The sequence below is a fragment of the Aspergillus saccharolyticus genome (assembly GCF_003184585.1).
Source record: "Aspergillus saccharolyticus JOP 1030-1 unplaced genomic scaffold BP01scaffold_43, whole genome shotgun sequence".
NCBI lineage: Eukaryota > Fungi > Ascomycota > Eurotiomycetes > Eurotiales > Aspergillaceae > Aspergillus > Aspergillus saccharolyticus.
In genome coordinates, this window is record NW_020290653.1 from 1 (window position 1) to 27,204 (window position 27,204).

Consider the following 27,204-nt stretch of genomic DNA (forward strand, 5'->3'; position numbering starts at 1 on the left):
GAGGAGGAGGAGGAGGAGGAGGAGGAGGAGGAAGAGCAGCACGCAAAGACGATACCACAATGACAGCGCCCGGAGACCCGGACAAAGAATGCAGCACCCAGGCACCTAGCATCACCAGCCCTCGAAAGCAAAAGCTAGACCAAGCCCAAAGCCGGGACCAAACCCACACAGTTACATCCCAATCCCCATCCGCCACCACCCCCTTGGGAGCTATGAAGGAAAAAGCCACCGCCCTTCTCCCCCACCTTAAAAGAATCGCAACGACCCATCCCCTTCTCGCCACCTTTCTCCTGGCCCAGATCATCTGCTCGGGTATCCCCCTGTGCCTGGTATTGGGCGGCGTGATGATGGCGGCGAGTGTGGCTGCTGCGGTGGTGGCGGGACTTGCTATGTTGGTGCTGGGACCAGTGCTGGTGGTGACGTTTTTGCTGGGGTTAGGGGTTTGGGGGTGGGGGTGGGCGTTGGTCTGGTTTTGGCGGAAGGTGGGGAGAGTTGTTAGGGGGGAGGAGGAGGAGGGGTTGGGAGTCTTTGGGGTTGATTTGAGCAAATTAGTTGAGAATAATAGTCGGAGTGAGAAGGGGGCTGTGGATAAGGGTGGAAATGGGGATCAGGATGGGAGTGGGAAAGTCATGGGTTGAGGGTGCACTGTTTGTGTTCTAATTCGGATTGAAAATGGGGTGGAGTTAAGTGCGTGTCTGAGTGGGTTTTGGACCTTGAGCGGGTGTTTGGATGGATGTATAGTGTCGTGGCTTTCTTGATACTTATGGTTGTTCTGTTCTTAATGACTATGGGCGCTGTGAGGGCGAAGTGTTGAGCAGCCGTGAGGAGTCTAGCTGGACTGTAAGGACGTGAAAGACAACTTCTATGTTCTATGTTATCTGTTAAGGTATAATGAAGCAGCTCAAATGACCTCGCACCCGGGCATTGCTACGTCTACCGTCTCTGCTTCTCCTGCACTTCTGCCCATTTCACCCACCGTCGGATGCAATCATCCACCCGCTTGAGCGAGCTCTTTTCCGCCGTTACCTCGAACCACTCCTTATGCTCCCTGCCGCAGTCCGAGCACTTACCCATATCGCGCACCCGCACATCCGCCAGCTCCAGGTGAATCAGCCGCTCGACACGGTGGACGTACGGCACCTTGCGGCCCGGCTCGAGGGCTTCATTGTCGTGGCCGCCACCCCCCAACCGCGACGGAGACGGCTGCGGCGTCGACGGGGTGTACGGGTAGTACCTGATCAGGGTAAGGTGGTGGCTGCACTGACGGGACCATTCATTCAGTCTGCGTTGGACGTTGTTCGCCCGCCCAATCTTCAGTCGAATGGTGCCTGGGCTGGTGGCTGTCGGGGCTGAGGCCAAGGCGCGGAGATCCCGCGCCGTGTGGATTGCGTCGCTGATGCGGCGGTCGCGCCCCGCCGGCGTGGAGGAGGACTTGGGCGGCAGCAGCGAGCTGGCGACCTCTGCGGCCGGTGGGGGCAGCTCGCGCGTCGTCCCGTCGCTGCCATCGACGGGCGTCACCCAGAACATGTAGATGTAGCCGGGTTCGTCGGCTTCGGAGATGGGCTTGTCGAGCTCGGCTTCGAGCATGGAGGTTGTCTCCGCGGTGAGGCTCGTGGGGATCCAGTTCTCAGGGATCCCCGAGGAGGTGGAGGAGTGGTGGGATGTTTGCGCGGATGGTCGGGTCTGGTTGTAGCCGGGCGACAGCAGGTTGGGCTGCGGCGGTTGCGACGACGGTGGCCGGGCTGAGACGGGCCTGGGCGGTCTGATGTCCTCCTCCTCGATTACTTCGAAGCAGCAGCAGATCGTGCGCTTCTTTTGTCTTTTCTGGGGCTTGGGTCGCGGGCGCCACTTCTCGGAGGCCCCGGGCGGCGGCGCGTTGTTGATGTTGAGCACTCCTAATCGGTCCAGCAGAGTATCGATGCTGGTGCGCGGCTTATTGGGATTCGTAGTAGACGCGGTGCTGGGGGTGACGCTGGCCGCTTGGTCCTTATGCTGCCAGCAGTACTGGTCGGCCGGGTCTGCGAGCGCGCGACGGCATGGTCGTCCGCTGTTGGTCAACCCTTGGCAGGTGGTCGCCGGGTCGAGGGAGTCTGTGCGAGCAAGAAGGGCTTCCGGAGTGTTGGCGATGATGGGCATGATGGGAACGATACAGTCAGAAAGGCAGCAGGAGGCGCAGACATGTCGTGCCTTAATATGATGTCGTCGGCCATGCCCCAGGCGCAGGCGCCAGATCCACCGTCGCGTCTAAGCCGAAACACGAGGCAGTGAAAAGCACTGACCAAGCCCACACAGAAAAAAGGAGATCAGAGGCAGTCTCGCAGGGCATGACGTCGCCCTATTGGATGAATGGTCATCCTTTTCCACCTAAGGCAAAGGTTTGCATATTTGTCGGCAATGAAGATTCTGACGGAGACTTCATGCATTGCACAGGCGGGGGGGAGGTGGAGGTGGAGTGGTTGGAGACCCTGGGGAACAACAAATGGCCAGTTAGTGGGAGAGATAGTAGACTTGTCAATGCAGGACCTAAAAACAGGACTTACTTGTTTTTTCCTTTTTATTTTCTATTTTTCCTTAACTTTTTCTACATTTTTTTCTTATTTCTCCTTTTTTTTTCGGATTGCGTTGGCCACTAGTGAGGAGAGTCAGGTATATTCGCTGGTGTTTACTCCTGAACTTGGACTGCAGTCAAAAATTGGGCGCACCGCCTCAGTGGCGGATGATCGCCCCGCTCCAAAGGCAAAATATCTCAGAGCCGACGATTTTGTCTGTGTAGGTCTGAGGCAGAAGATCATAGCCTGTCAACTACAGTGACATGACAGACGGTCACTTGAGGCAAACTCCGGAATTGCTAATCCCTTGATGTCTCGACATCGGGTAAATAGTGATTTTACACACGGCTAGTGAGAGCTTATATTATAGCAAGTGTTACTGTCCGCCTACTAGAAGGTGGTGGCACAATGAACCTAGAGTCTGGTAGCTATAGTCGACACTTGCTACTAGCTAGACAACCCTACAGGCTATCCCACGTAGTCGAAGCCGGCACCACGGCACTTGACCCAGAAAGTGCGGATCAACTGACTGGTCTGCATTTTAGCCCCCCTGGCGGCCAACAATGACGCAAGGAGGCGCTGTCGTTCTTCTGGCGAGACAGATGGCCGCTGGTGTTGATCGACCACCTCGTCCAACCCGGCCAGCGCCGCAGCAAGGTGCGGCCGGGCTGCTCCCTGTTGTTTGAATATGACCTTACGAAGCACTTCGCACAGGTGTTCCAGATCAGACCGGGCACATCTACCGGCGAATTGACTCATCAGAATCCGACAAATAGCGGGCAGACATTCACGGATAGCATTTTGAATAGCTGGGTCGTCGCTGGGGAGGTTCAGCACGCTCACCCAGAACTGCGAAGCGGAGCGCAATGGCAGGGGTTCGGGGCCCTGTAGAGAGATAAGTGTGAAGTTCAAGATAGCTTCTAGAACGGACGGTCGCTGTTGACTAGTGGTCTGGCCGGGTTCCTGCGGTGCAGACGTGAGCGCGAAGAGGAAAGAATGGTATTTCGGAAGCAAGCGCGTCAGGAAGTCGATTCCGCTGTTAGCGACTTCGGGGTCATAGCACTCAGGTTTCTCATGCATCCAGCAGAATGTGTCATAGACGTGAATGATCAAGGCAACTGTTTCATCACGAATACGCTGGGGATGCGAACTATGGGATGCAAGAAAAGCCGAGGCTGTACCCATAACTATGTCGGTACCCGCACTACCTAGTGGGATACTCTTCACAAAATTGACCGTCATCATCGGCGGAAATACGTAAGGACCGGTCCTCTCAGTATAGCCGGCTTTGAGTATGTCGCATGCAGCCTCGATGATCGCCACATCCACAGGGAAGCCAGTCATGAGCAGCTGCATAGATTCCATGATGTGGCTCTGTACAACAGCACCGCTACCCATATTCCAGAAGGTCGGCGGGTAAGCATCGGCTTCCTTATCGTCATTCGAGTCCAAATTGATTTCTCCATCGGCTCGGAGACCCTTGCCGACACTGGCAATGCATCGTAATACCAGCTGAGCATGGCTTTGAGCTTGCTCGATGAGTCCATTGACGACTTCTTCTCGCGCTGCGGTTGCTTGCTCATGAAAGATCCGAAGAATCCTTTCCAGATATGGAGCCTTTGCTTCATCCTCAGGTACCGTTTGGATGATTGCAGCGATGCCCTCTAAAACCTTCTCCATAGTCTGGGCTGTAGCAGTGGGTTTGAAGCGGAAGCTCTCGAATTGGTCGATAAAGGCCGGAAGCTCGAGTGTGAGAGCATTGCGACATGAATTGCAGAGATATGCGATCGACCTGGACGCTGCTGGCGCGCAAGGGCCAACATTAAGGGACGCGAAGAGAAATGTTAATACCCGGGGTAGCAATGCCTGTGTTCGTTCAAAGTATGATTGATATTTCCCAAGCATGTCCACTAGAGTCTGGCGTGGTTTGTCTGGAATAGCCACCCCGTTTCCTTCGCATAAATTGGCGAATTCATCACAAAAGAATATTGAATTCAGACATTCGTCAGCATGCTGATTCTCATCAACCGCCTCAGACAGCTGAGCAACGCAGAAGATGGCGGCCTCAAATGTTCGCCAGTCTTGCTGTTGGAGTGACGATCTCGCTCGCTCCTGGAAAACCTGTACCAATTCTACCCCCAGCATTGGATAGATCGCTAAAAGAAAATCACAGACGTCGCGCCGGAAAGCCCCGAATTCATTACGATCATCATCGCCCCAGCTCTGCAACTCTTCCGGAGTGGGATATTTGAGTTTCTCAAAACAGTCCAGGGCTGCACGGGCAAGATTGTGCTTTGCAGGTTCAAGCCCCGCTTGTTCTTCTGAGTCCAGGTATATTTCCTGAAGGTCATCTGCCACCTCAGTCCACCATTCGAGAACCAAAGGGGAGGCCGAATCGTCCACCGATGCATAACCAGGAGCTTTGAACAGCATGTGCAGCAGAGCAAGAACCTTGTCATGTTGCGGATCCAGTGGTTTTGTTAGAAGGTCTCTTTGCTGTAGTGTTGAATATGCTAGTAAAAGCTCCAAGAATATCATGTTCTCGTCCTCGAAATCGCCTTCCATGAGTGAAGCGATATGCGCAGTACCATAATCGCAAACGATGTAATCTAAGATGGCACTAATGTGCTCCGGGCTGAAGATAGTATCCCGCCAGTCTATCAATTCGACCAGAACTTCTGTCGCGGTTTTCGACAAAGATGGAATGCTCATGCATTGAATCACGTGAGTTGTGGTCGGTGCTAGTTGGGATACAGGTATCGTGTCGCGGAGTTGAAATGCGCTCCGTACATACATCCAGGTCTACAACACGAATGTCAGATGGAACGAGAGTATAGGAGACAAGTGCGCTCACCTGGTAGGAACTGATAACTTCAGTGCCCAAGTCGTCACCATCAGACAAGTGAGCTCCGGATGCGACTTGCTGCAGAATGTGGCCAAGAACAACATCGACGAGTACAAAAGCGTCCTTGATATTCTCGGCGATGGGGTGATCATCGCGATTACGACGGGCTTCAGAGCTCCACCGATGGATCTCCTCTCCAAGGATATTAGAAAAGTATAGCAAGGAGGTTACCTGCCGCTCGGACAAAGCTGGAAGCACAGTATGCCTGAGGTCAACATCCTTGCAGTGTTCCTCTGAGACATGCTTCCCATTTGCTAAGGAAGCCGCCAGGTTGCAAAGGGCCCGTGTCCAAGGAGCGTTGGGTTTCAGAAAAATGGTCGCTAAGCTGGCAGCTAGTTTTCGTACTACCAGAGACCGTTCTCCTCCATTGACTAAGATGACATAGTGTTCTATCAGTCGTCCTAGTAGCTCCTGGGCCTCTTCTGTGCTCAAGTGTTGCCTACGATCAGAGTTAGCAGGTTGCGCACAGTGCTATCATGTGGTGGGCGCGCACCAGTCCTGGTTTATTTTTACAGTGAAAGTCAAAGCTCCGAAGAATCTCAAATCAGTGTTATCCTCCGCGAGAAGATGATTTGCAATCAGCCATGCTTGAGGGCCTTTCTGAAGACGTTGAAGGTGTTCCTGGATCGCCTTTATTTTGGCGGGGTTGCCAGTATTTGCCGGATCATAAAGTTGCGACACTAGCTGGAAATAGGAATGAGATCAGCACTTATCCTGCAATTGACGCGTGCGAACAGCTCAATTTACCGTCTTTGCCTCATTGATGAGCAGGAGCACATCCGAGGCTTGACCTGGAATGTCCACAGACATGGCCGCGACACTGGTGGCCTCCTTGCAAGAAGAAAGAAGGGTATAGACTGTAGATGATGAGCGATAGCTATATTTAAGGGGTGTCACGTGCTGATAACACTACTACCGAAGGGCCAGGCGGTGAGAAGTGGGATGGAGGGGAAGGAAGGGCTCTGGGATATAAATGTTAATCCGACAGGATGAAAAATAGCTGATCAGGTTGGCATTTGGGTGAAAGCATGTGGCTTGGCTGGGCCAACAGTTGCAGACTATTATTCGATTTCCAACCAACGGGCCATGATCGAACAACGCTTTGTCTTAGAATACCGTTTGACCTTGATTGAAAAATCCAATAGTCTGGACTGATTGAGTCTGCTCTCATGTGAGCATAAGCAGGCAGTAATCATTAATGAAGAATCATTAATGAAGTGCAGAAAAGTTACCGTGCGGTAATTGACGATACCGATCTCGTGGCATTTACCCACTTCCACCGTCGGCAAAGAGAGGCCGGCCGAAGGGCCCACTTGTAATCTGCCACCGGAGCTCCTACGGGGGACTGAACTTCCCTTACGTACTCGCTACTCCTCACCACCACCACCACCACCACCACGACTCAAGATCATACCTCCAGATTTGACCAACTAGTAACGACCTTATCCTCCACTATCGCTGTCTCTTGTGCACACGAATAGTTATCCCGTATCTTTTACCCTTCCCCACCCACCCACCCACCATCGCTACCTCGCCTACCTTCGGCCTAGGTCCTTGCGTGCTCTGTGCAACCCCAACTTAATAAGATCCCATCTCTTCCACCGGACACTTGCAGCTGTCCTTTGCAATCGCTCGCCAGTAGATGCTTTTTTCGCACCCTCCTATCCGCCTTTCTTGGATCTCAGCTTTCCGATCGGCTCGCAAGTTACCCCTTCCCCGTGCAAGGCCCTTTTCCAGCTCCACCCCGCGCTTTATCATCGACATGGAGACCGTCAATACCTCAGAGCGCCTGGCCAAGTTGAGGCAGTTGATGCAGGAGCACAAAGTGGATGTATATAGTACGTACTCAATGAAATCCCATCTCACTCTGATATCAAAACTCTTACCGTTTTTTTTTTCTCCCTCAAATAGTCGTTCCTTCAGAAGATAGCCACCAGTCGGAGTATATTGCGCCATGCGACGGCCGTCGAGGTTAGAACACCAACCGTTTTGTCCCTTCCACGCCTCTCTCTACCACCCTCTATCGAATGCAGGATAACTCACACTACGCTCGATAGAATTTATTTCAGGTTTCTCCGGTTCGGCTGGAACGGCCATCATTTCTTTGTCCAAGGCCGCATTGTCTACGGATGGCCGCTACTTCAACCAGGCTGCCAAGCAGCTTGACAACAACTGGGTTCTGCTGAAGCGGGGTGTCGAGGGTGTTCCGACATGGCAAGAATGGTATGAAGGTCAAAACACAGCTGCTCTCGGGCCCGGGAGCTAACCTTTGATTCAGGACCACGGAGCAGGCTGAGGGCGGCAAGGTGGTTGGTGTTGATCCAGCTTTAATCACAGCCTGTAAGTGGGGCAGTTCGCTTTGGGAATGGCAAATGCCTTTGAAACTGACTGTCTTCAGCGGGTGCTCGTAGCCTTTCAGAGACCTTGAAGAAGAAGGGATCGTCCCTCGTTGGTGTCCAGAATCTTGTCGACATGGTCTGGAAGGATGGCAGGCCAGCTCCTCCCAGGGAGAAAGTCACGGTCCACCCGGAGAAATATGCTGGCAAGAGCTTCCAGGAGAAGATTCAAGATCTGCGCAAGGAATTGGAGAACAAGAAGGCTGCTGGAATCGTTATCTGTGGGTGATCACCTACCCTGGTTCCTTGTCCGTCTTGTTCTGGCATGGCTAACAAAACATAGCGATGCTGGATGAGATCGCTTGGCTCTTTAACCTTCGTGGCAACGAGTAAGTTTTTTTTCGTGCTTGGCTGTGTGCTTGGCTGTTACACTGCATCTATGCAAGGCTCATTGACCCGTCTCTAGTATTCCTTACAATCCTGTGTTCTTCTCATACGCCATCGTTACCCCCACCACTGTCGACCTTTACGTCGACGATGACAAGTTGACGCCCGAGGTGAAGGCTCACCTTGGTCAGGATGTCGTCATCAAGCCATATGACTCGATCTTCGCGGATGCCAAAGCACTAAGCGTGTCACTGAAGCAGCAAGCCGAGGGCGCGCCTACCAAGTTTCTTGTATCTAACAGGGCTTCCTGGGCTCTAAGTCTTAGCCTTGGGGGTGAGGATCAGGTCGACGAGGTCCGTAGCCCCATTGGGGATGCCAAGGCAGTCAAGAACGAAGTTGAACTTGCAGGCATGAGGGCCTGCCACATTCGTGATGGTGCCGCCTTGTCGGAATACCTTGCCTGGCTGGAGAACGAGTTGGTGAACAAGAAGACAACTCTGGATGAGGTTGATGCTGCAGATAAGCTGGAGCAAATCAGATCCAAGCACGATTTGTTTGCTGGTCTATCTTTCGACACCATCTCCTCGACGGGTCCAAACGGTGCCGTCATCCACTACAAGCCCGAAAAGGGAAGCTGCTCCATCATCGACCCTACCGCCATCTATCTCTGTGATTCTGGGGCCCAATATCTGGATGGAACAACTGATGTGACCCGCACCTTCCACTTCGGCAAACCTACCGACCTTGAGAAGAAGGCATTCACCCTTGTGTTGAAGGGCCTCATTTCCATTGACACTGCTGTATTCCCTAAGGGCACTAGTGGCTTTGCGCTTGATGCTCTTGCGCGACAGCATCTGTGGAAGGAGGGTCTGGATTACCTCCACGGAACCGGGCATGGAGTCGGCTCGTACTTGGTGAGTCTTAAGAAGCGCATATGGCATTTTCACTCAGCTAATTCAGCGACAGAACGTGCACGAAGGACCCATCGGAATCGGCACGCGCGTGCAGTACACCGAAGTCCCCATCGCTCCTGGCAACGTCATTTCCGATGGTATGTTTGTTATATCCAATTTTGAGCAAGCCAGAAGCTAATTCAAGCAGAACCTGGCTTCTACGAAGATGGAAAGTTCGGAATTCGTATTGAAAGTGAGTATCTCATTACGGGAGAAAGTATGCCTTTAGCTAACGCTGCCTTAGACATCATCATGGCACGCGAGGTGCAGACGGCGCACAAGTTCGGTGACAAGCCTTGGTTGGGCTTCGAGCACGTCACGATGGCCCCGATCGGTCAGAACTTAATAGAGCCCTCCCTTCTCACTGACGCCGAGCTGAAATGGGTCAATGATTACCATGCTGAGGTCTGGGAAAAGACTCACAAGTTCTTCGAGAACGATGAGTACACCCGAGGTTGGCTTCAGCGTGAAACTAAGGCCATTACCAAATGAGCCTGCTAGTTTCTGATAGTTATACTATAAACCTAGATTTAGAGCCTACAGCCAATATCATACCTAGATCTATGGTTAGTACTCTTGTCGAGTTCAGACTTTCTGTGACAGAATGATCTGTACCGGTCCGCTTCTATGGAACATAAAGATATTGTAGCAAGGAAAGAAATACCCAAAAGGAAAGTGTCGGGCAAGTTATAATTAAGCATTCACACTGTACCCCGACGGTTGCGAAGCCAAGCGGCCTGAAGGTGGGCGGAATGTGGAGCAACGGGCCAAGCGACACCTCGCGGGATCGAGCAGCTCCGATGTCTACAACAATCTCACCCACGTCCCTTTAAGTCTTTTGTATCCCGATATAGTTTCCGAGCTTCTCCTTCAATCAGACTTGTTGAAGTCAGCGCTCTGACTTCCCTTCAACATTGATCCTTCCTGATAACGACCATGCTTGTTACCTGCTTGCTCAACTGCGCCAGTGCCTAGAGTTACGGAGCTCGAGCACCTAGCGACCGACTACTTTCCTTTTAACTGTACACAACGCGCGACGAGCAATCGAGACTACTTATACCTCTTTTACATCTAAGTTCAGTGACCTGGCATGAGCGGCCGAAACCCCTACGCGAACGGATACGGATACTCCGACACCAGCCGCTACGACCGCGGCGACGGCGGCGGCTATGGCAGCAATGGAAGCAACAGCTTAGGAATGAATGGGTACGGAGACGGAGGAGGAGGAGGTAACAACGGTGGCTCAGGGGGACACGACCTTCGTCCTGGAGGCTATGGTGGCTTCTACGCCGAGGCGTCGCAGTCCTCTCTCTCTCCGGCTCAATCCCCGGAGCGCCGACGAGACCGATGGGACCGCGACCCCGAGCATGCGTCATCGCGATCCAGAACACGAGAGGGGGATGCAGAGAGGGCAACACTGGGTTCACGAGACGGTCGGGCGCGCGGAGAGACGAGTTGGCTGGGAGGAGGCAGCAGCAGCCGCGAGAGGGAACGAGAACTGAACACCGTCGCCCGCGCCGGAGGCAAGGGAGGCTCCCAGGCCATTGAAGGTGCGAAATACCAATTAAGGGTCTCTCCTCAGCAGCGACGGATGCATTGGGCCAATCGTGTCTAACCTTCTTTCGGAATTGGTAGATGTTTTACAGATGGTCCAGCGCGATTGGGCCTTCGTGGCTTCTGAGAGCTGTGTCCCGGTGCAAGTGGCTTTACAACTCATGGACACGAGCACTTTGGGCAAGGCGGAGCGTGAACCAGAGTTCCTTGAGATCCACGATCAAATACAGCGGACATTGAAGTCAGTTGTCAATGGTGGGTTTGCTTGGGTCCGATGTGAACCATACATCCGTATCGATGCTGACCTCACTCGCCAGAACACCATCAGGGCTTCAATAGCTCTATCGGTACATACCACAAGATCCAGACGAGCATTCAGACTTCACAGACTCGAGTTCGCAATCTGAAGAATGCCCTCGAAGGAGCCAAATCGGGCTTGCTGTCAACTAAGCCTGAACTGAAAGGGCTGGCTACTTCCTCTCAGAAATACGACGATATCATTCAGTTGTTCAGCCAGATTCAGGAGATACAATCGCTTCCGGAGAAGTTGGAATCCCGCATCTCAGACAAGCGTTTCCTTGCTGCTGTTGAAGTGCTACATGATGCGCTGCGGCTTCTGCGACGCTCCGAGCTCGAGAACATTGGTGCGTTGGCGGATATCCGCGCTTATTTCGGGAGCCAAGAGGCTTCGTTGACAGATATCTTGATCGAGGAATTGCACGATCATCTGTATTTGAAGTCTCCATACTGCGCGAATCGATGGAAGCCCCCGACAGCTGACGGAGAGGGTAATGGTGTCAGTTCATCTAGCTGGTCCGGTAACAGCTCCTGGGAACGCCCTGTCTACAACTTCCTTGCCAAGCTGGATGCCTCCAACCCAATGGTGGAGGATGCTTCTCGGAACCCAGAAGCCGACACGTTCTACTACATTCAATTACTTATAGAAGCGCTCAACAAGATGGGTCACCTTGACATCGCGGTCAACTGCATCGAGCAGAGACTCCCTGTTGAACTTTTTTCTGTTGTTGACAAGACGAATGCTGAAATTGATGTGCGTTACCCGGATCTGACGTCTACGCGTGGCTTCGCAGCCCAAGACAGCAGAAGCGGCGTGGCAACAAAGACCATTGAGACGCGTGGTCATGTTCTGTCTGAGTTCCTGTGGACATTGTACGCCAAGTTTGAGTCCATCGCTGAAGGCCACCGCGTCGTCCATGATGTGATCGCCGCCATTGTGGCCCGGGAGGGCATCCCCAAGGGCAACACGCTTGGTGGTGGTTTCAAGGAGCTGTGGAAGCTTTATCAGAGCGAGGTGAGAACTAACTCTGCGACAAAGCTGCGTGTTGCTGCTGACGTCTGTTTAGATCCGCTCGCTATTGCATGACTATCTGGCTACTGACGTAGAATATCGACCGAGAGACGAAGACGACGCTAGACGTCAGATCTACACGGGCCAACGAGACAAGAACAAGGTTTGTTCAGAGACTTCGGGTGAAAAGAGCCAACACTCACTGTTTGCAGAAAATGTTCAAGCTATCCGAAACGGACCAAACAACAGAGATTCAAGCCGAGCAGTCCGAACTCGACGAGATTCTCAGGTCATCGGTGCCTGGCTTAGTGACCAAATCTAACCAGAAATTCGCAGTGACTGACTCCTCTGATGTTCGACAAGGCAACTCAGGCACGGGCCACAAGATACTTATTGAACCCAGTGTTTTCAATATCAGTCTCCTGTTGCCTCCGTCTTTGTCGTTCATTCAACGGCTGAAGGAGATTGTGCCGGTGGATTCGGATCTTGCCATGACCACATTGACGTCCTTCCTCGATGACTTCTTGGTCAACGTGTTCCTGCCTCAGCTTGATGATACCGTCACAGACCTTTGCACTCTTGCTATCGTCTCGACCGATGCATTCACAGAAGACCCACAATGGTCCACGGTCTCACCTCGACCCGTCTTCAAGGTATTTACTCTGACTTGAGACATCGAGTTTCATACTGATTGCGTTGATTCAGGGCGCGGTCAAATTCATGTCGATCATCCAGGAGTTCAGCAAAATGCTCTCAAGTATTCCCCAAGATCAAGCCTTCACGCAGCTTCTTCTCTCCCAGATCGTGACTTACTACGACAAATGCTGTGGATGGTACAAAGGTGAGATGCTAGCTCCATTGGAATACCTACAAATTTGGCTGACTCCGGTGATAGCGTTGGTGACCAAGGTCTCTCCGCGAGATAATGGAGAGCCACGGCTCAAGGCTGCTGCCGGCTTTGCTAAAGCAGGAGATGTTCATGATACTGTTGTCAGTCTCTGGAAAGAGGCGACCAACGACAAGTGGGCGCTTGTCGATAAGGTACTGTGGCCGAAATGGTTTCATCATGAGATATCACTAACCAAACCAGGAAATTGCGCTCCTTCTCCAGCTTACGTCTGAGGTCCCATTGGAGCCGTACGACATTATATCCGACCCCAAGACCGTGGTGGCTTTGTCACTTCTCTACAATAGCATGGTCAGTTCCTATGCTCGGTCTAAGAGCTTTTGTGTGTGCTGACTTCGAGACAGCAATGGTTCACAAGCCATCTTGCCCAGTTGCGTCAAATCATGCCGCCCTCTTCCGAAGCTCGGCGCCCCGAGACTGGGCCTCCCAACCGTCGTTGGACCTTGATTGGGGCGATGAAGTACAAAGTCGACGGGGTTAGCCAGCCGATATACCTGCCATTGAACCCGGAAACCGCAGTTATCTTTGACAATACACTTGAGTCACTGCGCGAACTGGCTTACACTGCTCTGTTCGCTCTTCATATTGGTTGTCGGTGTGGTGTCATTCATATGTTGAAGAAAACGATGGCAGGACCAAATCCTCGGAACCAGCGCGCTTCTGAGCCCACGACACCGGCTCCCAGCAGCACCGCCCATTGGTGGCATATTCTGATGAACCAGCCCACTGCTGCATCGCCGACAATTTTAGAATTGAATCGTGACTTGATAAGCTTCGACAGTAACATCTCCACCTACCTTGGACCCTCTGAACGATGGTTCATCACCTCAGGGCTAGCTCGCTTCATCGATCAGACGTTCGTGGCCAACACCCACCTGATTGGGGCCATGAACGAGAATGGCGCATTGCGCCTTCAGTTGGACGTTCTCGTTCTGCAGCAGAATTTGAAGAATATCATCATCGATCCCCAACATGATCCGGCCCACAATGGGGACTCCATCCCAGGCGAGGAGCACCACGAGGTGGTCGCCCTCCCGCGAAGCGCCAAGTTTCTCGACTGGTTCCTTGAGGGTGCAGAGAAAGCACTCGACTACGCGAAGGAGGAGAAGGAATCGTTTGCTGCGCATGGAGAGCAGGCGCTGGCCGCTGGAAACGCGGAGCCTTTTTCGTACGAAGAGCTCAAAATACTGATCGACCTCTGCTTCTCGGATGCATTGCTCGGACCCCGAGGAGCGGAAAACCGGGAGGAATTCATGGCGGCCAAGAAAGCCAGTGCGGATGCTCTGCTGCGGTTGAATGAGGTGATGTGGGACTCGAAATAGGATTGCATACGCCCACAGCGAAAATATGACCTCTCTTCATAATTCCACATTGTATTGTAGCTCAAGGGGGTGGGGGGTGAGTTATGGAGCCCAGGACGGTGATGAACCGACCCACTTGCCAGCAACGCCGAAAGTTGTCCACATAATTTTTATGACTGTCCCAAGCAGTGACCAGTGGTTTGAAGAAGAACATGTCTCTTGGGGTGGGACGTGACTTGTGAATATCAATAACCGACGCATCACACGAGAGCCCCTGATTGAAACCCACCGAACAAATTGTGAGACAGGTTGGCTTAGTGCGCCTAGTGCTTAGTGCTTAGTCTGATAACGGTCTAGAGTCAAGGTGGCCGTTTGCGAAGAAATCTCCGGGGTGGGTCTGACTGGAGTAGTTTAAATTAATTCTCAATCTCAACGCGTGAACTGATTGACTTTGGTCGATGGAATGATCAAATTGATCCCCATCCGGTGTTTCACCTCGCGATCTCATTTCCCACTGGCATCCAACCCTAATGGTTGCTGCCTTGCCACCGTGCCTTTTCCGCCCGTTGACATCCTGTTACTCCCCGAGTTTCATTTCCCTGATATTGCTGACAATGGGGCAACCATGATGCTGCGATGGACCGATCATATTGTCTGGACCATGGGGCAAACATTCTATGGAGTATGCGCCTGGAGGAGGTTCCTTTTATTCCATGGAATCCCGAACGGCTCCCTTCTTAAGCTCTTCTCTTCCTTCTTTCTTTCGTTTCTTTCTCCTCTATCTCTCGGGGACCACTCACTCTGTCCGGAACAGCCGATCTATACTATAGTCCTAGGATTTGATATCCAGGCGTCCATTCTTTCTCAAACCACCTCAGTGTTGACACTTACACGTTCTTTTGCCACCTTGGCTAACCACGAGAGCCTCTTCCATTCATTATTCCCTGTTTGAAACACCGTTCCTTCCATCTCAACCATGAAGTACGAACGTCTTGCCTCCCTGGGTCTTGTTGCCCTTGGTGCCCTTTCCTCCGTGTCTGCTCGGCCCATTGAGATCCCCGATGACGATGAGTGGGACTGTGGTGAGGACGAGGTCGCTGTCAGCACCTACTACAAGACCCTGACTGTTGCGGTGACTCCCACTGCTGCCGCCGCGGTCGAGACCTCTACCTTGTCCGTGATTGTCCCTACTACTGTCGTTGCCACTACTACTGTCGTTGCCACTACGGCTGCTCCTGCTGCTGTCGAGGCCACTTCAGTCGTTCAGGCTGTGACTGTCAGCACGGCCGAGGCTGCTACCACTGCTGCTACCACCGCGGCTGCCGAGGTCACTGCTGCCTCCGTTGTGGAGAAGAAGGCCAGCACCAGCACCAGCACCAGCACCAGCACCAGCACCACTGCCACCAGCGCTGCCACCTCGTCCTCCTCCTCCTCCAGCAGCACCAGCAGCAGCCTGAGCTCCGAGTTCTCCGGTGAAGCCACCTTCTACGGCGGCAACGTCGACGGCGGTACCTGCTCTTTCACCGGCTACACCATCCCCTCCGGCCTCTACGGCACTGCCTTGGGATCCCCTCGCTGGGACGACGCCGCTCAGTGTGGCTCCTGTGTCCAGGTCACCGGCCCGAGCGGCAACAAGATCAAGGCCATGGTGAGCAACTCTCCCAAGCATCCACACATTCATCTTCTCTTGAAACCCAGAAGCTAACCCTCCCAACCCAGATCGTTGACGAATGCCCCGAGTGTGACTCCAACCACCTCGACCTCTTCGAAACCGCCTTCGCCGAGCTGGCCGACATCTCCGAGGGGGTCATCAGCATCGACTGGGAATACGTGACCTGCGGCATCACCACCCCGATCAAGCTGAACAACAAGAGCGGCACCTCGGCCTACTGGTTCGCCATGCAGGTCGAGAACTCCAACGAGCCCGTCACCGCCCTCGAGGTCAGCACCGACGGCGGCAGCACCTGGCAATCCACCACCCGCTCCACCTACAACTACTTTGAAAACTCCAGCGGTTTCGGCACCGACACGGTCGATGTGCGCGTCACTGCGCAGTCTGGCGCCAAGATCACCGTCAACAACGTCAGCGTGTCGTCGGGTTCGTCCGTTACCGCCTCGTCTAACTTCTAGGGGAGTGAATGATGGTGTGTGTGTGGGGGGGGTCTTCTTTCTTATTCTTTCTAAAATGGTCCGTCGTCAGACTGATTTCACTCTTCTACGGACTTCCGGTCCTTTCCGCGGATTTGGTTCGCGAACGCTTGGCTGTTCAAGGGGATGATTAGACAAGTGTTTATATGCTATAAATCTATGGCTTTGGGCTTTCACTTCAATGTATATATTGGCTAGATTTTTCAAAAGAAATCGACTTTATCTCGGTAGTGATGATGATTCTGGGTAGTGGCTTAGCCTATCCCATGCCGCCGAAGACAGCCCGACAGACTGGCACCATCTCCTGAGGCCATCGGTACAAGCCGGAAGCAAAAATAGGATATTCCAAATCAATAGTCGGCAGGCTAGTTTCTGGACGATAATTTATGTTTAATTTATCCATGATAAAGTATGATTGGGCCGGAGACACCCGCACCATAGACGGACGGAAGCTTTTACTCTAGGTAGTTCAAGACCATTTGTCGGCATTCTTAGGGCACCCCTGTCTTTGGTAGTCCTTCTATAAGAAAGGGAGTCAAGTATTACCTTATAGTCACCTGGTTTCTGCGCGTGCAAGGAGGGCCACGGCCGGACAAACCGAAATGCCCCCCCGGATTCTGCAACAACCTGAAGAGAAAATACTTGTATCTGCTCAGAGTCTAGATACAATATCACTAATATTAGTAGCTATAACTTACCCAGCCTACGCTTTAGAAATGAAGTGGGAAAATCCAGACTCCCTTATCCATTGTGGGCCATGAGTTTTGCATCACTTCAGCAGAGAATGGTGAAATCCGTCCATCTTTACTTACCTTCTGCACACCGTCAGACTAACTACATGACACCGCGTCTGCATCAAAGGCAGGCAGAAGATCCACCGTGGGTAAAATATCTGCACCTACTACGACCCTTTATTCCATCTATACAAGGCCCAAACAGGAGGTGAAGATAATATTAATGAGAGACATTATCGTAAGGTAAAGCTTGTTTCTCAGTCAAGAGCTGAAACTCGTAGAAAGAACAAGATGAAGGGTTGACGTGGCAAAAGCAGGGTTTAGTCAAGACTACTTACTACTCACCATAACGAACACAGCAACCACTGCACTCCGATAATGCCTAGCTCCTTTCCCTAGGCAGCACTAACTATCTATACTTACGTACTTCACAAAGAAAGATACGCCCAGAAAGGCCCCTTTGCATGATAGAATAATCGGCCACATAATGCTCCTCCTTCGCCCTGGCCTGTAACCGAGCCAAGCGACTTTTCAGCAAGGCAACACTGCTCTATATGATGATTTGAAGGGAGGGTTACCGTGAATTTCCCACCCACTTATGCCCAAAACATCGAAGAATATGCCTAATGAGTTCAGCCCCCAGAGGAAGCCCCAGCAAAGAGCCTCTCTCAGAAATCGCGACGCATCCAAAAATCCAACTCCCGTCTTCTGCGGCAAGCACCCCAAGGGACCATAAAGCGGCCGGATGCCATGATACCGATTATGCGCCTACATATATCTCCATGCGTCCAGGGCACCGTCGCGGATACTGTTAGACGACCCACTTCCATCTAAACGCTTAACAGCTACCAGCTCCCTGTTCGTCAGAACATAGTAGTCATCCCGGCGTTATGCTGACGCATGGAGAGATTCGCCCGAGCCCAAGGCCGGCCTGCCGGCCTGTACTCACGCTGGTGTCCCAGCGGAGTTTGGGAGTTGCGCAATGTAGACTGCCACCTTCAGGAGGAGACCGTCCAGTCTCTAAGGGCTCGATTTGGAGCCGAAGCAGCGCTTGATTCGCCAACTGCTATGCAAGCCGTATCCGGTCGACACTGATCCATCTATTATTTAAAGTACGCGGCGCTCCCTCTATTCAACGTGACCGGCGAGAATTGTCGCGCCGCAAAGTTCTGGTGCAAATTGCTCCAAAGCAGCCCGGAGTGACCGCCACATACGAGGTGCTGGAATAGTCCAGCAAAGCGTAGCTGAAACTGAGACTCATCGCTTATCGCAGCCAGTGGGGATGCGATGGGTTCGGAATAGTTACCTCGTTATCCGAACGGTTGATAGCCAGTCAGCTGACCGATGGGTCCGTCTCCACAGTTGGACCAGGAATGCCGGGATTAGACCAGACTAGATCCGAGGCCACTGGCAGGGCTGATCTTCCACAGATCTACGGGACTCTGTCAAATCTCCGTTCCAGCTCTACATGCATGCACAACTACATCGAGAGCGAATTAGTAGTCATTTGTCATTCGAGAACAGCGATGGACTGCAGAATGTTCACGCAGCCCCTAAAGCCCCCCTTAGCCATGAATGACATGCTGACTGATCCTTCCGAAGAAACTAGCATACAAAAGGGAATAAGTGTGAAGCAGGGGATCAGAAAGCCACCATGGCGAGATTAGAAACAACCCATGTTATCTTCCATCAGAACGGCACTAAAGAAATTGTGCACCCAGTAAAACCTTGCAAACACAGGAGAGAAAACCACGTGAAGATCGAGTAGAATTTGTGCAGAGACATTGCAATATCAACCAGCAAATCAATCGCAATAAGATGGAGGAGCGAGCATCTCAAGCCTCTTCCGAAACAGACAAGTCGTAGCACATGTGAAATGGCCCAGCAAAGAACGCCACGCAGAGACACAGGGAATAGAGATTTAATGAACGCAACAACAAACTAAACTTGGCCGGGATCCACCTCGAGGGGTTCCAGCTCCTTAGCTTCTTCGTAGTCGTCGAATTCAAGGCCAGCGTCGCGGCAACGCTGCAACCATTTCAGCGCAATGTCCCCACGGCGGTTGACTTCGACTTTCAATTTGGAGTTCTGAGAACTGATCTCGCTGATGGCATGGCTCGTGGTCATGTTGTTCTGTTCCCAGCGCTCGCTCATCGCTTTCTTCTCTTCATGCAGCTGGCAAATGTACTCTATTGCCCGCTGCAGAATGGCTCCCTTGTTCTTGTCACAATTAGGCACCAACCGAGCAATCTGGTTGATACCCTCATTGATCGCCTCGCGACGACGACGCTCCACTACATCGGGTTAGTATTAATGATCCCATGACGCAGAACATGAAATCCTACCTTCTTTGTGATTGTTTTTGCGGATCTGATGCCATTCCGGAGAGCCAACTGAGGGCTTCTGGTTCATGCTCTGTGCTTCACGCGCAGCATAGACCGCAGCGGCAGTGGAATTATGGCCATGGGTAGATCCAATAGCCTGGCTGATGTCGTCCCCGAAGGTCAATCCATGCGCAAGATTATTGTCGAACGCATTATCTGGAGGAGGCGGATATTTAGTCTGCGGGGTGTGCGCCGCCAACGCCGCTTTAGCCGTCAGGGTATTGTCGTCCGAGATGCCGTTCTGAGGACCGACGTGCTGGAGAATTTGTTGGTCGATGTTCAACTCTGTGGACGGAAGGCCGTGGGCATCATAGGACCCGAGCGAATTGTGCGTGAAGCTAGGCTGGTTGTCTGGAGGGGGAAGGCTGCCGTTGCTCCCATTTGAAGAACGGTTGAGACGCTGCGCATCAGGGCCAGTTTCATCAGTGCTGTCGCGCTTGCGCTTGATGGCAACACTGCCATCAGCAGTGGTCATTGAAGGATCAGACATCTTGCCGATCTGCGACTCGATCGTTAATAGGCAATCGCGCCGCGGCAGGCCCTCCAGGATACAGTACCTGTTGAGTAGGGTCTGAACCTCGATCAGATTCGAATGTGACCGCTATCAGGTTTCCAGGGCCGAATCAAGATCGGCTATCGTTGTGCGACACTATAGCCTCGGTTAGTTGACATGCCAACCTGATATGTTTCATAGGCAGTGCAAAAGGTAAGACATGCGAAGGCAGAGATATGCGGATAGATAACAGTGCATAGAGTCAGCTGTGAGTTAGTACACAGATTCAGCTTTTGAGCAAGTAGTGATCAAGATGCTTATGTTGATGATGCCCGAGAACGCGTGGATACGCGCACAGCGGCGCAATAAACAACCATGACCTGCTGGGGAATGAAGGCTTCTTGCACAAGAACAGCATAAGATACAACTACAATAAATCATGTTCGAAGGATGGAAAGGGTGCTTGAAGAAATAGTCAATTTCAAGCCGAGTTTCCAGCCATCAGTTGCAGTGGTAGCGGTAACATCGGAGACGCGTCCGGATGGTCCTGCGACCGATGGGACCGCGCGAAAAACACAGCATCACGATCCCCGACCGTCTCCTCACCCAGCCCGGGCCGACATGAAGCGCAAGCGGTGGGAAGAGCGGTGGGATTTGAGGGTAAAAGGAAGATGGTAGCAGGAGAGGAGAGACGTTGAGGTAGACATAGGCGAAGTTGGAGTCAAGAAGGAAAGGGGGAGAGCTGGTTTACCTTGGGATGGTTGGTGTCTCTATCACCTGACAGCAAGTCACCTGCCACGGGCAACAACAAGACGAAGCGAGACCGGTTTGTTCACGATATAAGGATAACGAATTTGATTCCCAAAGAAAAGTGTAGATAGAATCGTCGCCGATGGAGACAGCGAACAGACCGGATCAGAAATCAAGCAAAAAGGTGTGGTGGTTCTTACAATGCAAAAAAGGGATACATGGAGTAGAGTTGTGAAGAGAGAGAGTCGAGTAGAGAGGGACTGCTCACGTGGCGAGGGACGAAGACGAGAATCGAGGAAGAGGGATTCACAGGGAGAACCACCTACTCCGGTGGCGGACAACGACCTAGGGTGCAGATCAGTCACCTGATACTGTGACCAAAATCACCTTCCCCCCTGGGATCAACTTCACCACTTCACTGCACCATCATACCACCATGGTGATTCCGTGATTGAATTATCTACAAATTTCTTTTGTCTAAGATCTTCACATTTTGCTTCTGCACCCCCTACCCCCCTCAGCTTTTACCCTCATTCAACCGGTTTCTCTCCTCCCTTTTACTCCATCCCACATGTCATGTGCTGCCATCCCGTGGCCCCCTCCTCTCGCAGCTACCCAAATCGCTCCTCTGATTGGCCAGTCGCCCTTCTCTCTCCCGGTAGCCGGAGGAGGGGTTAACCCGGGATCACGTGGAAACCGCCAACCCTCCTTGCCCGAAAAGGTTAATGAGCTTAGCAGCTGAGCTTGAGGTGCTCTGCCAGTTGCCAGTCGAAGTCAATTACCAGTGATCACGCTGCCAGGCCTTGTTCTGCAGCATTCAGTAGTTTCGTGAAGACTTAGTTCTGCGCCTTGGAGAGGATGGCGCCTGCTCATCCCGGTCGGCCCGTTCCTTTTAAAGACAGTAAGTCAGTAAGTTAGTAGTCAAGTCAAGGGGGTCTAGACTAACTAGACTAAGGTAGTCAGCATTATGTAGTCCAGTTTCAGCCCATTCCATGTTTCTCTGATGCCCGTTCGCTTAGCGGCCGATCCCTCCTCCATTTCGCGCAGCAACCAAGCGGTTTGGTGGGCTCCATCATGATCTACTTCTCCCGCTCACCCTGTAAGATGTGGTTGTCCACCGCTGGTGGCCACCCACAGCTACCGACCTGGCTTGCAGAGAGCTTTGTAGCCATGCAGCACCGAAAGAAAGTTCCCATTGACAGCGGTGAGCTCACAACAAGGGTGCAGACCCTCAACTCCTTCTGCAGCAGAGTCTTTGTTGCTCGCGGATGGGTTCTAAATCCCTCCCCGTCTGTCCCGCTGACTCCAGTTATCACATGTTTGCTCCCTTGACCTGACTGATGAATCTGGTATGAATGTTTCGAGGGTTACATGCCGAAACGAGGCCAAGCATGAGAGCTGGTCTGAATAACTCTTCTCAGAGCCACGGTGGTGGGTTGGTTGGTCACGAGATAAGACGGTGGTGTGGGAAAGAGGAACTACCACCAGCAATTTTTCTTTCAACTCCCTGAAGAGGATCATTCCTCGAAATGATACCCTTGAGGTCGGTATGCTTAAGTATGAAGAATATAGGGGCTAGTCATAATCTGTGGTGTTGCTGCAAGACACCAGTCGAAAAGCAATTCATGATGACTGCCTGTCACATGGATGGCTATTTCAGAATAAATGGGGACCCCCACCCACCCAACTCAATGTCTCACATGATAGTGCCGTAGGGACCATATCAAGCCTGGAATCTAAAGGGTGTGGTGGCCTCCTCTTCTCTTCTGGGGAGGCGAAAATGATAAAGAAAAAAGTAATGGGGCCAAAACAAAAGAGTTTTCGCTCGCTGCGAACAATGCGGGATGTCGGAGGGATATAGACATGGGTTGCAGCCAGAGAAGGGCTTCTCATAGTCAACGGATCCAAGCTCTGGAGATTCGAACCTAGAGAGGGGGGTACAACTAGCAAAGACGCTTGTCTATTACGATGCTATCACTCCAACTACAGGATGCGCATAATCAAACGCCCGGCGGGGGTCGTAAGCCATAGCAGCGCCCTGCTGCGACCCGACCAACCAACATCAGAGAAAGCCGACCTCCTGCTCAGTCGCATCCTTAGCTCGACGATCGTCTTGCTAACGTGAAAACCATACTTGGGTCTGCCGCAGTATCGGCAAAACAGATACCTTCTGTTGCTGCGCCCAACATGTCCCAGCAAAGAATTTTGACGTCAAATTGGTCTTCGGCTGCCTGGTCTGCGTCTGAATGTGCTTTGGATTCGCCCGAGTCACCAGAGCCGGCAGCTGCTGGCGTGGGAAGGGCCTTGGGTCGTTGTGAGATGGCGATGATGGTACTGGTACCGGCATAATGCGCCGGGTTCGCCCCCGCTGCTCCCGGCTCTCCCCCAGCTCGATTGGCAAAGACGATAACGATATCCTTGCTCCGATCGGAGCCCTCCTCGTCCAAATTAATTTTATGGCTCATTTTCTTCGTGATGAGTGGCAAAAATCGCTGGATCCAATAGTTGAAGGTATCCAGGTCAGGTTCATCCGCGAGAAGATCCAGCTCCTCTCGACTCAAGGTAGATAGCCAGGCCATAGACAGGATGACCAGCTGAGACTTGGAATCCATGACTCGATTGGCGAACTCCCAAGCGGTGAACGGGGCCTCAAACTTATATGGGTTGATGTCCATACAGATCCCGAAGGAGGTGGCTATGTGTGACTCTTGGGAGGTTCGCTCCCCTTTCCGGAATATCAGATTTTCAAATCCACGTTCCACATTACCTTCTGATGCCCAGGTCTCATCGGTGTAATAGAGAAATGATTTACGATAGTTGAGAAGATCCTGACCATTCTCATCGACCACAAGCAAAGAGTTATAATAAGTCTCGTGATGACTACTTGCCTCGTCTCCTGCCTGAATCGTGCTCTCCGTGTACACTTCGGGGTACCCCACGCAGACTTTGCACTGTAGACGCTGAGCTATCTGCCGAGCCCAGTCAGCCGAGGGACCTCGGCCTGCTGGCTCCAGATACGGCTTAATAGCCTCCAGGGAGGAGAAGTTATATCCTGTTCACGTCAGCAACCTTTACCTCGCAAGCTCTCTGGGGTGTTGGAAGCTTAGCAGTCGAGGGAGCTTGAAGGTGGATTGGCAACACAAGCCACTAGCCCAACCATCCCGCAGCTCATGCATGGTGTGACAGTCAAAGGGGAGGACAAAGTTGCACTCACCCGTCAAAGCCAGCTCAGGCAGGATCAGAATGTCCGGCTTTAAGATATTCAGTCCAACCGCTCCCGTGCCTCCACCTCGCACCACCTTTCCATTCTTCAGTAGCTCATCAGCTTTCCTAATATTGCCCTCAACATCACCCAACTGCGGGGCGAATTGGAGCGTTGCGATTCTCATTCCTCTGGCGTGGGATTGCGATGGACGCTGCCAGCGGGGAGTGTTGATGCTGGTAGAAATCCCACGGGTAGATTGTAAAAAGAGAGTAGTGTGGTGGAGGTGGTGGAAGATGACGGGTAAGTGGCGGAACCAGCGTTGGAGACCAGCTCCAAGATGGACCGAGCAGAGCAGAGTAACTGGCGCAATAATGTCGATGATGGACTATTTGCCCTCAAGTACGGAGTACTAAGTCAGTCCTTCGCTTCTTCTGTTCTCATTCTAGATTAGATACAAGTAGTACGTATTGTTTCTCCGCTCCAGGCACCAAAGCAGGCAAAGCAAGCAAACCGTAGCACCACGTGATTGACGATCCAGGCCGGGCGGATGTCGTCATGGCCAGGGGATGCAAACCTCCCTCCATCCAAGATAAATGAATGAAAGAAATGAATTCAATCAAGCAAACCTTACAGCACCAATAGGGCATCCACCACCACACATAAACAAGGGAAGGACGGCCCAGGACCCATCCTACCAGAAAACAAACACCCCCCTGCTGACTGCCAGTGGAAGTGCCGAAGTGATGAAATGGGATGGAGCCTTACTTGGCTATTGACTCGTTTATTGTTTCTGCGCCGGGACCAAGTGGATAGCGGCTGGTCTGGGGGGGAATACGGCGGTTGTAATAAGAATCATGGCGGTCCCGGGGCTTTCAATTGCTGTTTCAATCTTATTAGTATCGCTCATTCCTTTGCTTTCTGTGGATCATTGATCGTCATTGCTCTTCTGGCGCCATCACGGTCTTATATAGGTAGTTCCAATCGAAGGAGTACTAGTATACAGATCCATCCCGATTTGCTTGATCCCTCCCACTCGGCTGTCATTCCCTTGTCTACATTCTTGTTCCTATTACCACTCGTTCTTCCCCAACCCTCCTTAACTGTTTTCAAATTCTCACATAAGAAAGATTTCAGGACTATCATCTTCTACTTACTACCTACCAATAACTTAAGATTCAGCGACCAACCCAGCAGCAACATTGAATGTCGTCGTGCTCAGATCAGCCTCTGTCCCTTGCCGCGCCCCTTTTCGATCCTTGTCCGCCAATCACCGTTCGTCCACACGGTCGCTTCCATCGACATCATTTCTTCTTCTTCCTCTGCGGCCTCTCACAATCACTACAATCAGCACCACCACGACGTCCTCTTCCTCCATCACGGCCCCTCCACCACAGCCTCACCATTTGCCTCTGCCGCGTCCGTCATCTCTCGCCGCAACGACGACGCCCGTTAGGCCGCCTTCGGACCCACCCCTACCATCGACCGAGATTAAAGATCGTGCGGTCCCCCGAGCCCACCGCGTTCGCCGCTGTTCCTTTGAGTCGTACCATCCCACCGCATCAGCCGACGCTGACGCCGCCGAAAATTCCTCCCAAGCCCAATTTTCCTGCCGCCGGAACAGTTCTTGGATCTCTCCGTCGATCCTACGGCCGCCGTCGGTGCGACTTGCCAACCCTATCAATTACGTGCCGCGCATCACCCCAGTCACGGTCTCCCGGTTCCCGCAGCCATCGGAAGAGAATCTTCCGCTCGAGGCGCATCGGGACGCCTATCCGCTCCTGACCATCCCCGAACAACGGCGGAGTCGACTCAACCAGTCCCCCAATAGTCTGCTGGTCGAGCGCAGTCAAGGAGAAACTGAGAGTGGACGTTCCAGCATCGCAGTGCCTCGAGGCCAGAGGCGCAGTGGCGCAGTTGAGGAATACTTGAGCTTGCAAGAAATGTCCGATCTGGGAGTGTCGAATGTCGCCCAGGATGCACCCAAGCCGCGCACCCCGGAGCGGGCGCATCTAGGTATGGACTATGTGCCCGACGGCCCCGGACCTCTCCCGGATGATCGACCCCGTTATGCTCGGTCGCAAGTCTCGCTGCGATCTCAGATTGCCTCGGTACCCTCGAATACGGGGCTGCACGCCGGTGGAGAGCCCGACACGGCGGAAGAACTGGCCTGGGGGCCTGCCCACCCGTGTTTTCCTCACTTCAACCCACACGTGCCGATCAACTCGGAAGACTTTCTGACGACGCGCATCATTCGGATTCGACGAGATTGGATGGTGAAGGGGGATCTTGCTCCCACGTTCTCCAATCTCTACCCCGAAATCCTTGACCCACTACTCCCGGAGCAGGAGTTTCGCAGGGTCATTGCGACAGTGAATGATGAACTCATTAAGGCTTTCGATCCTTTCAGCTTTCGCAACATCATCGATAGCGTTCTGGGCTTGCTCACTGGTTGGATATGGGAGGACCTGGGTGCACCCGCTATCAAAAATCACCTGAAGCGCGTGGAATCGTGGTTGGACAACTGGAACAGGGAGGTCGGGGCAAAGGATGGCGTGCACATCTGGAGTCTACGACGGACAGCCTACCTTTCGCTGGATATTCAAATTCCGGATCCAAAGGTCGGTATTGTGCCCAGCGAAAGTGGCTTCTCTCTGCCCGGAACTCGTCCTAGTAGTGGGGTCTAGAACTGACGACCCTCATTCTCTTTCTTTCTCTTTTCATATTTTCCCTTTCTATGTTTGGAAGGGTTACTTCTTTCTAATCATCCGCTCTCTTCACATGCATATATTGGTCCCTTGCACATGTGCGAGATGCCGACTTTTATACTCTATTCGTTTACCCTCACTTACTTACTTGATTGATTTACATGCACGATATCCATGCCAGGTCACAAAGTGTTTGATACCATTTGATTGTTTCGTCGGGGAAAGCTTCTGAGATTCTGGCCTGCGTCTCAGCTGGAGCATTCTCGCCATGATCGTTGATATTTCCTCCTATTCATGTCTCTCTTTGTCTTTTTAGTATTATTGGTGGTGGACTTCCCTAAAACTTATTGATAGCCACCAATCTTCGTGGTGGTTTACCCGAGTACATTGTTAGAGGTTGAATTGTGGATAAGTTGACGCAGGTTACTAGTATCTTCAAAGATGCTGTTGAGCGTGTGTCAACGAATGCAGCTAAAGAAGACATGAAATCGGGTTTCTTTTGAGACCCGAGTCGGACTCGACAATAAAACAGAGATTCGCCATCGTATAGTCCAAGTTGTTGTGATCCGGAGCATTGTGTAGAG

At 52.4% G+C, this 27,204-nt stretch overlaps 10 protein-coding genes across 10 annotated transcripts; 6 read left to right on the plus strand and 4 right to left on the minus strand.

Annotated features, from left to right (window-relative positions):
• The first annotated feature begins 35 nt into the window (after nt 1-35).
• Nucleotides 36-848, plus strand: BP01DRAFT_394785 (seipin co-factor family protein). Its single transcript, XM_025578348.1, has one exon. It carries the CDS (start codon nt 60-62, stop codon nt 636-638), a length of 579 nt encoding a protein of 192 aa, XP_025427697.1. The 5' UTR covers nt 36-59; the 3' UTR covers nt 639-848.
• Nucleotides 849-878: 30 nt separating this feature from the next.
• BP01DRAFT_360060 (uncharacterized protein) lies at nt 879-2,622 on the minus strand. Its single transcript, XM_025575829.1, has 2 exons — nt 2,541-2,622; nt 879-2,465 (listed from the first exon to the last, which is right to left on the minus strand). Exon 2 carries the CDS (start codon nt 2,134-2,136, stop codon nt 934-936), a length of 1,203 nt encoding a protein of 400 aa, XP_025427698.1. The 5' UTR covers nt 2,137-2,465; nt 2,541-2,622; the 3' UTR covers nt 879-933.
• BP01DRAFT_160600 (uncharacterized protein) lies at nt 2,242-2,914 on the plus strand. Its single transcript, XM_025570692.1, has one exon. It carries the CDS (start codon nt 2,347-2,349, stop codon nt 2,809-2,811), a length of 465 nt encoding a protein of 154 aa, XP_025427699.1. The 5' UTR covers nt 2,242-2,346; the 3' UTR covers nt 2,812-2,914.
• Nucleotides 2,908-6,555, minus strand: BP01DRAFT_326890 (putative importin 13). Its single transcript, XM_025572896.1, has 4 exons — nt 6,202-6,555; nt 5,948-6,138; nt 5,404-5,893; nt 2,908-5,351 (listed from the first exon to the last, which is right to left on the minus strand). Exons 1-4 carry the CDS (start codon nt 6,262-6,264, stop codon nt 3,018-3,020), a joined length of 3,078 nt encoding a protein of 1,025 aa, XP_025427700.1. The 5' UTR covers nt 6,265-6,555; the 3' UTR covers nt 2,908-3,017.
• A 409-nt stretch (nt 6,556-6,964) lies between these two features.
• On the plus strand, nt 6,965-14,566 carry BP01DRAFT_418467 (exocyst subunit SEC8). Its single transcript, XM_025579331.1, has 19 exons — nt 6,965-7,292; nt 7,366-7,425; nt 7,512-7,677; nt 7,733-7,794; nt 7,853-8,071; nt 8,134-8,179; nt 8,257-9,091; nt 9,144-9,228; nt 9,279-9,323; nt 9,375-9,573; nt 10,226-10,680; nt 10,766-10,939; nt 11,002-11,996; nt 12,049-12,156; nt 12,206-12,646; nt 12,699-12,834; nt 12,889-13,034; nt 13,084-13,191; nt 13,245-14,566. Exons 1-19 carry the CDS (start codon nt 7,097-7,099, stop codon nt 14,220-14,222), a joined length of 5,454 nt encoding a protein of 1,817 aa, XP_025427701.1. The 5' UTR covers nt 6,965-7,096; the 3' UTR covers nt 14,223-14,566.
• Nucleotides 14,567-15,177: 611 nt separating this feature from the next.
• BP01DRAFT_368743 (putative extracellular cellulase CelA/allergen Asp F7-like) lies at nt 15,178-16,331 on the plus strand (the record flags this gene model as incomplete). Its single annotated transcript, XM_025576515.1, has 2 exons — nt 15,178-15,849; nt 15,921-16,331. The coding sequence occupies 2 exons, from the start codon at nt 15,178-15,180 to the stop codon at nt 16,329-16,331; spliced, it is 1,083 nt and encodes a 360-aa protein (XP_025427702.1).
• A 2,556-nt stretch (nt 16,332-18,887) lies between these two features.
• Nucleotides 18,888-20,183, minus strand: BP01DRAFT_160736 (putative HLH DNA binding protein (Penr2)). The gene is made up of 2 exons (XM_025570693.1): nt 19,429-20,183; nt 18,888-19,377 (listed from the first exon to the last, which is right to left on the minus strand). Exons 1-2 carry the CDS (start codon nt 19,955-19,957, stop codon nt 19,025-19,027), a joined length of 882 nt encoding a protein of 293 aa, XP_025427703.1. The 5' UTR covers nt 19,958-20,183; the 3' UTR covers nt 18,888-19,024.
• Nucleotides 20,184-21,166: 983 nt separating this feature from the next.
• On the plus strand, nt 21,167-21,722 carry BP01DRAFT_360068 (uncharacterized protein). Its single transcript, XM_025575830.1, has one exon. The coding sequence runs from the start codon at nt 21,282-21,284 to the stop codon at nt 21,450-21,452; it is 171 nt and encodes a 56-aa protein (XP_025427704.1). The 5' UTR covers nt 21,167-21,281; the 3' UTR covers nt 21,453-21,722.
• Nucleotides 21,723-22,361: 639 nt separating this feature from the next.
• BP01DRAFT_360071 (putative protein N-terminal asparagine amidohydrolase) lies at nt 22,362-24,361 on the minus strand. Its single transcript, XM_025575831.1, has 2 exons — nt 23,925-24,361; nt 22,362-23,762 (listed from the first exon to the last, which is right to left on the minus strand). Exons 1-2 carry the CDS (start codon nt 24,097-24,099, stop codon nt 22,807-22,809), a joined length of 1,131 nt encoding a protein of 376 aa, XP_025427705.1. The 5' UTR covers nt 24,100-24,361; the 3' UTR covers nt 22,362-22,806.
• Nucleotides 24,253-26,599, plus strand: BP01DRAFT_386099 (ERF4 family protein; the record flags this gene model as incomplete). Its single annotated transcript, XM_025577656.1, has 2 exons — nt 24,253-24,314; nt 25,264-26,599. 2 exons carry the CDS (start codon nt 24,253-24,255, stop codon nt 26,597-26,599), a joined length of 1,398 nt encoding a protein of 465 aa, XP_025427706.1.
• Nucleotides 26,600-27,204: the final 605 nt, after the last annotated feature.

Coding starts and splice junctions, on each gene's coding strand:
- BP01DRAFT_394785 (XM_025578348.1), top strand. CDS start 60: ATGACAGCGCCCGGAGACCCGGACAAAGAATGCAGCACCCAGGCACCT.
- BP01DRAFT_418467 (XM_025579331.1), top strand. CDS start 7,097: ATGCTTTTTTCGCACCCTCCTATCCGCCTTTCTTGGATCTCAGCTTTC. Junction 9,229..9,278: donor TGGCAACGTCATTTCCGATG/GTATGTTTGTTA, acceptor TAATTCAAGCAG/AACCTGGCTTCTACGAAGAT. Junction 12,157..12,205: donor GCCAACGAGACAAGAACAAG/GTTTGTTCAGAG, acceptor CACTGTTTGCAG/AAAATGTTCAAGCTATCCGA.
- BP01DRAFT_360068 (XM_025575830.1), top strand. CDS start 21,282: ATGTCATGTGCTGCCATCCCGTGGCCCCCTCCTCTCGCAGCTACCCAA.
- BP01DRAFT_360071 (XM_025575831.1), bottom strand. CDS start 24,099: ATGAGAATCGCAACGCTCCAATTCGCCCCGCAGTTGGGTGATGTTGAG. Junction 23,763..23,924: donor GCCTGAGCTGGCTTTGACGG/GTGAGTGCAACT, acceptor TGACGTGAACAG/GATATAACTTCTCCTCCCTG.
- BP01DRAFT_160600 (XM_025570692.1), top strand. CDS start 2,347: ATGGTCATCCTTTTCCACCTAAGGCAAAGGTTTGCATATTTGTCGGCA.
- BP01DRAFT_160736 (XM_025570693.1), bottom strand. CDS start 19,957: ATGTCTGATCCTTCAATGACCACTGCTGATGGCAGTGTTGCCATCAAG. Junction 19,378..19,428: donor CAAAAACAATCACAAAGAAG/GTAGGATTTCAT, acceptor AACCCGATGTAG/TGGAGCGTCGTCGTCGCGAG.
- BP01DRAFT_326890 (XM_025572896.1), bottom strand. CDS start 6,264: ATGTCTGTGGACATTCCAGGTCAAGCCTCGGATGTGCTCCTGCTCATC. Junction 6,139..6,201: donor TCATCAATGAGGCAAAGACG/GTAAATTGAGCT, acceptor TCCTATTTCCAG/CTAGTGTCGCAACTTTATGA. Junction 5,352..5,403: donor AAGTTATCAGTTCCTACCAG/GTGAGCGCACTT, acceptor TTCGTGTTGTAG/ACCTGGATGTATGTACGGAG.
- BP01DRAFT_360060 (XM_025575829.1), bottom strand. CDS start 2,136: ATGCCCATCATCGCCAACACTCCGGAAGCCCTTCTTGCTCGCACAGAC.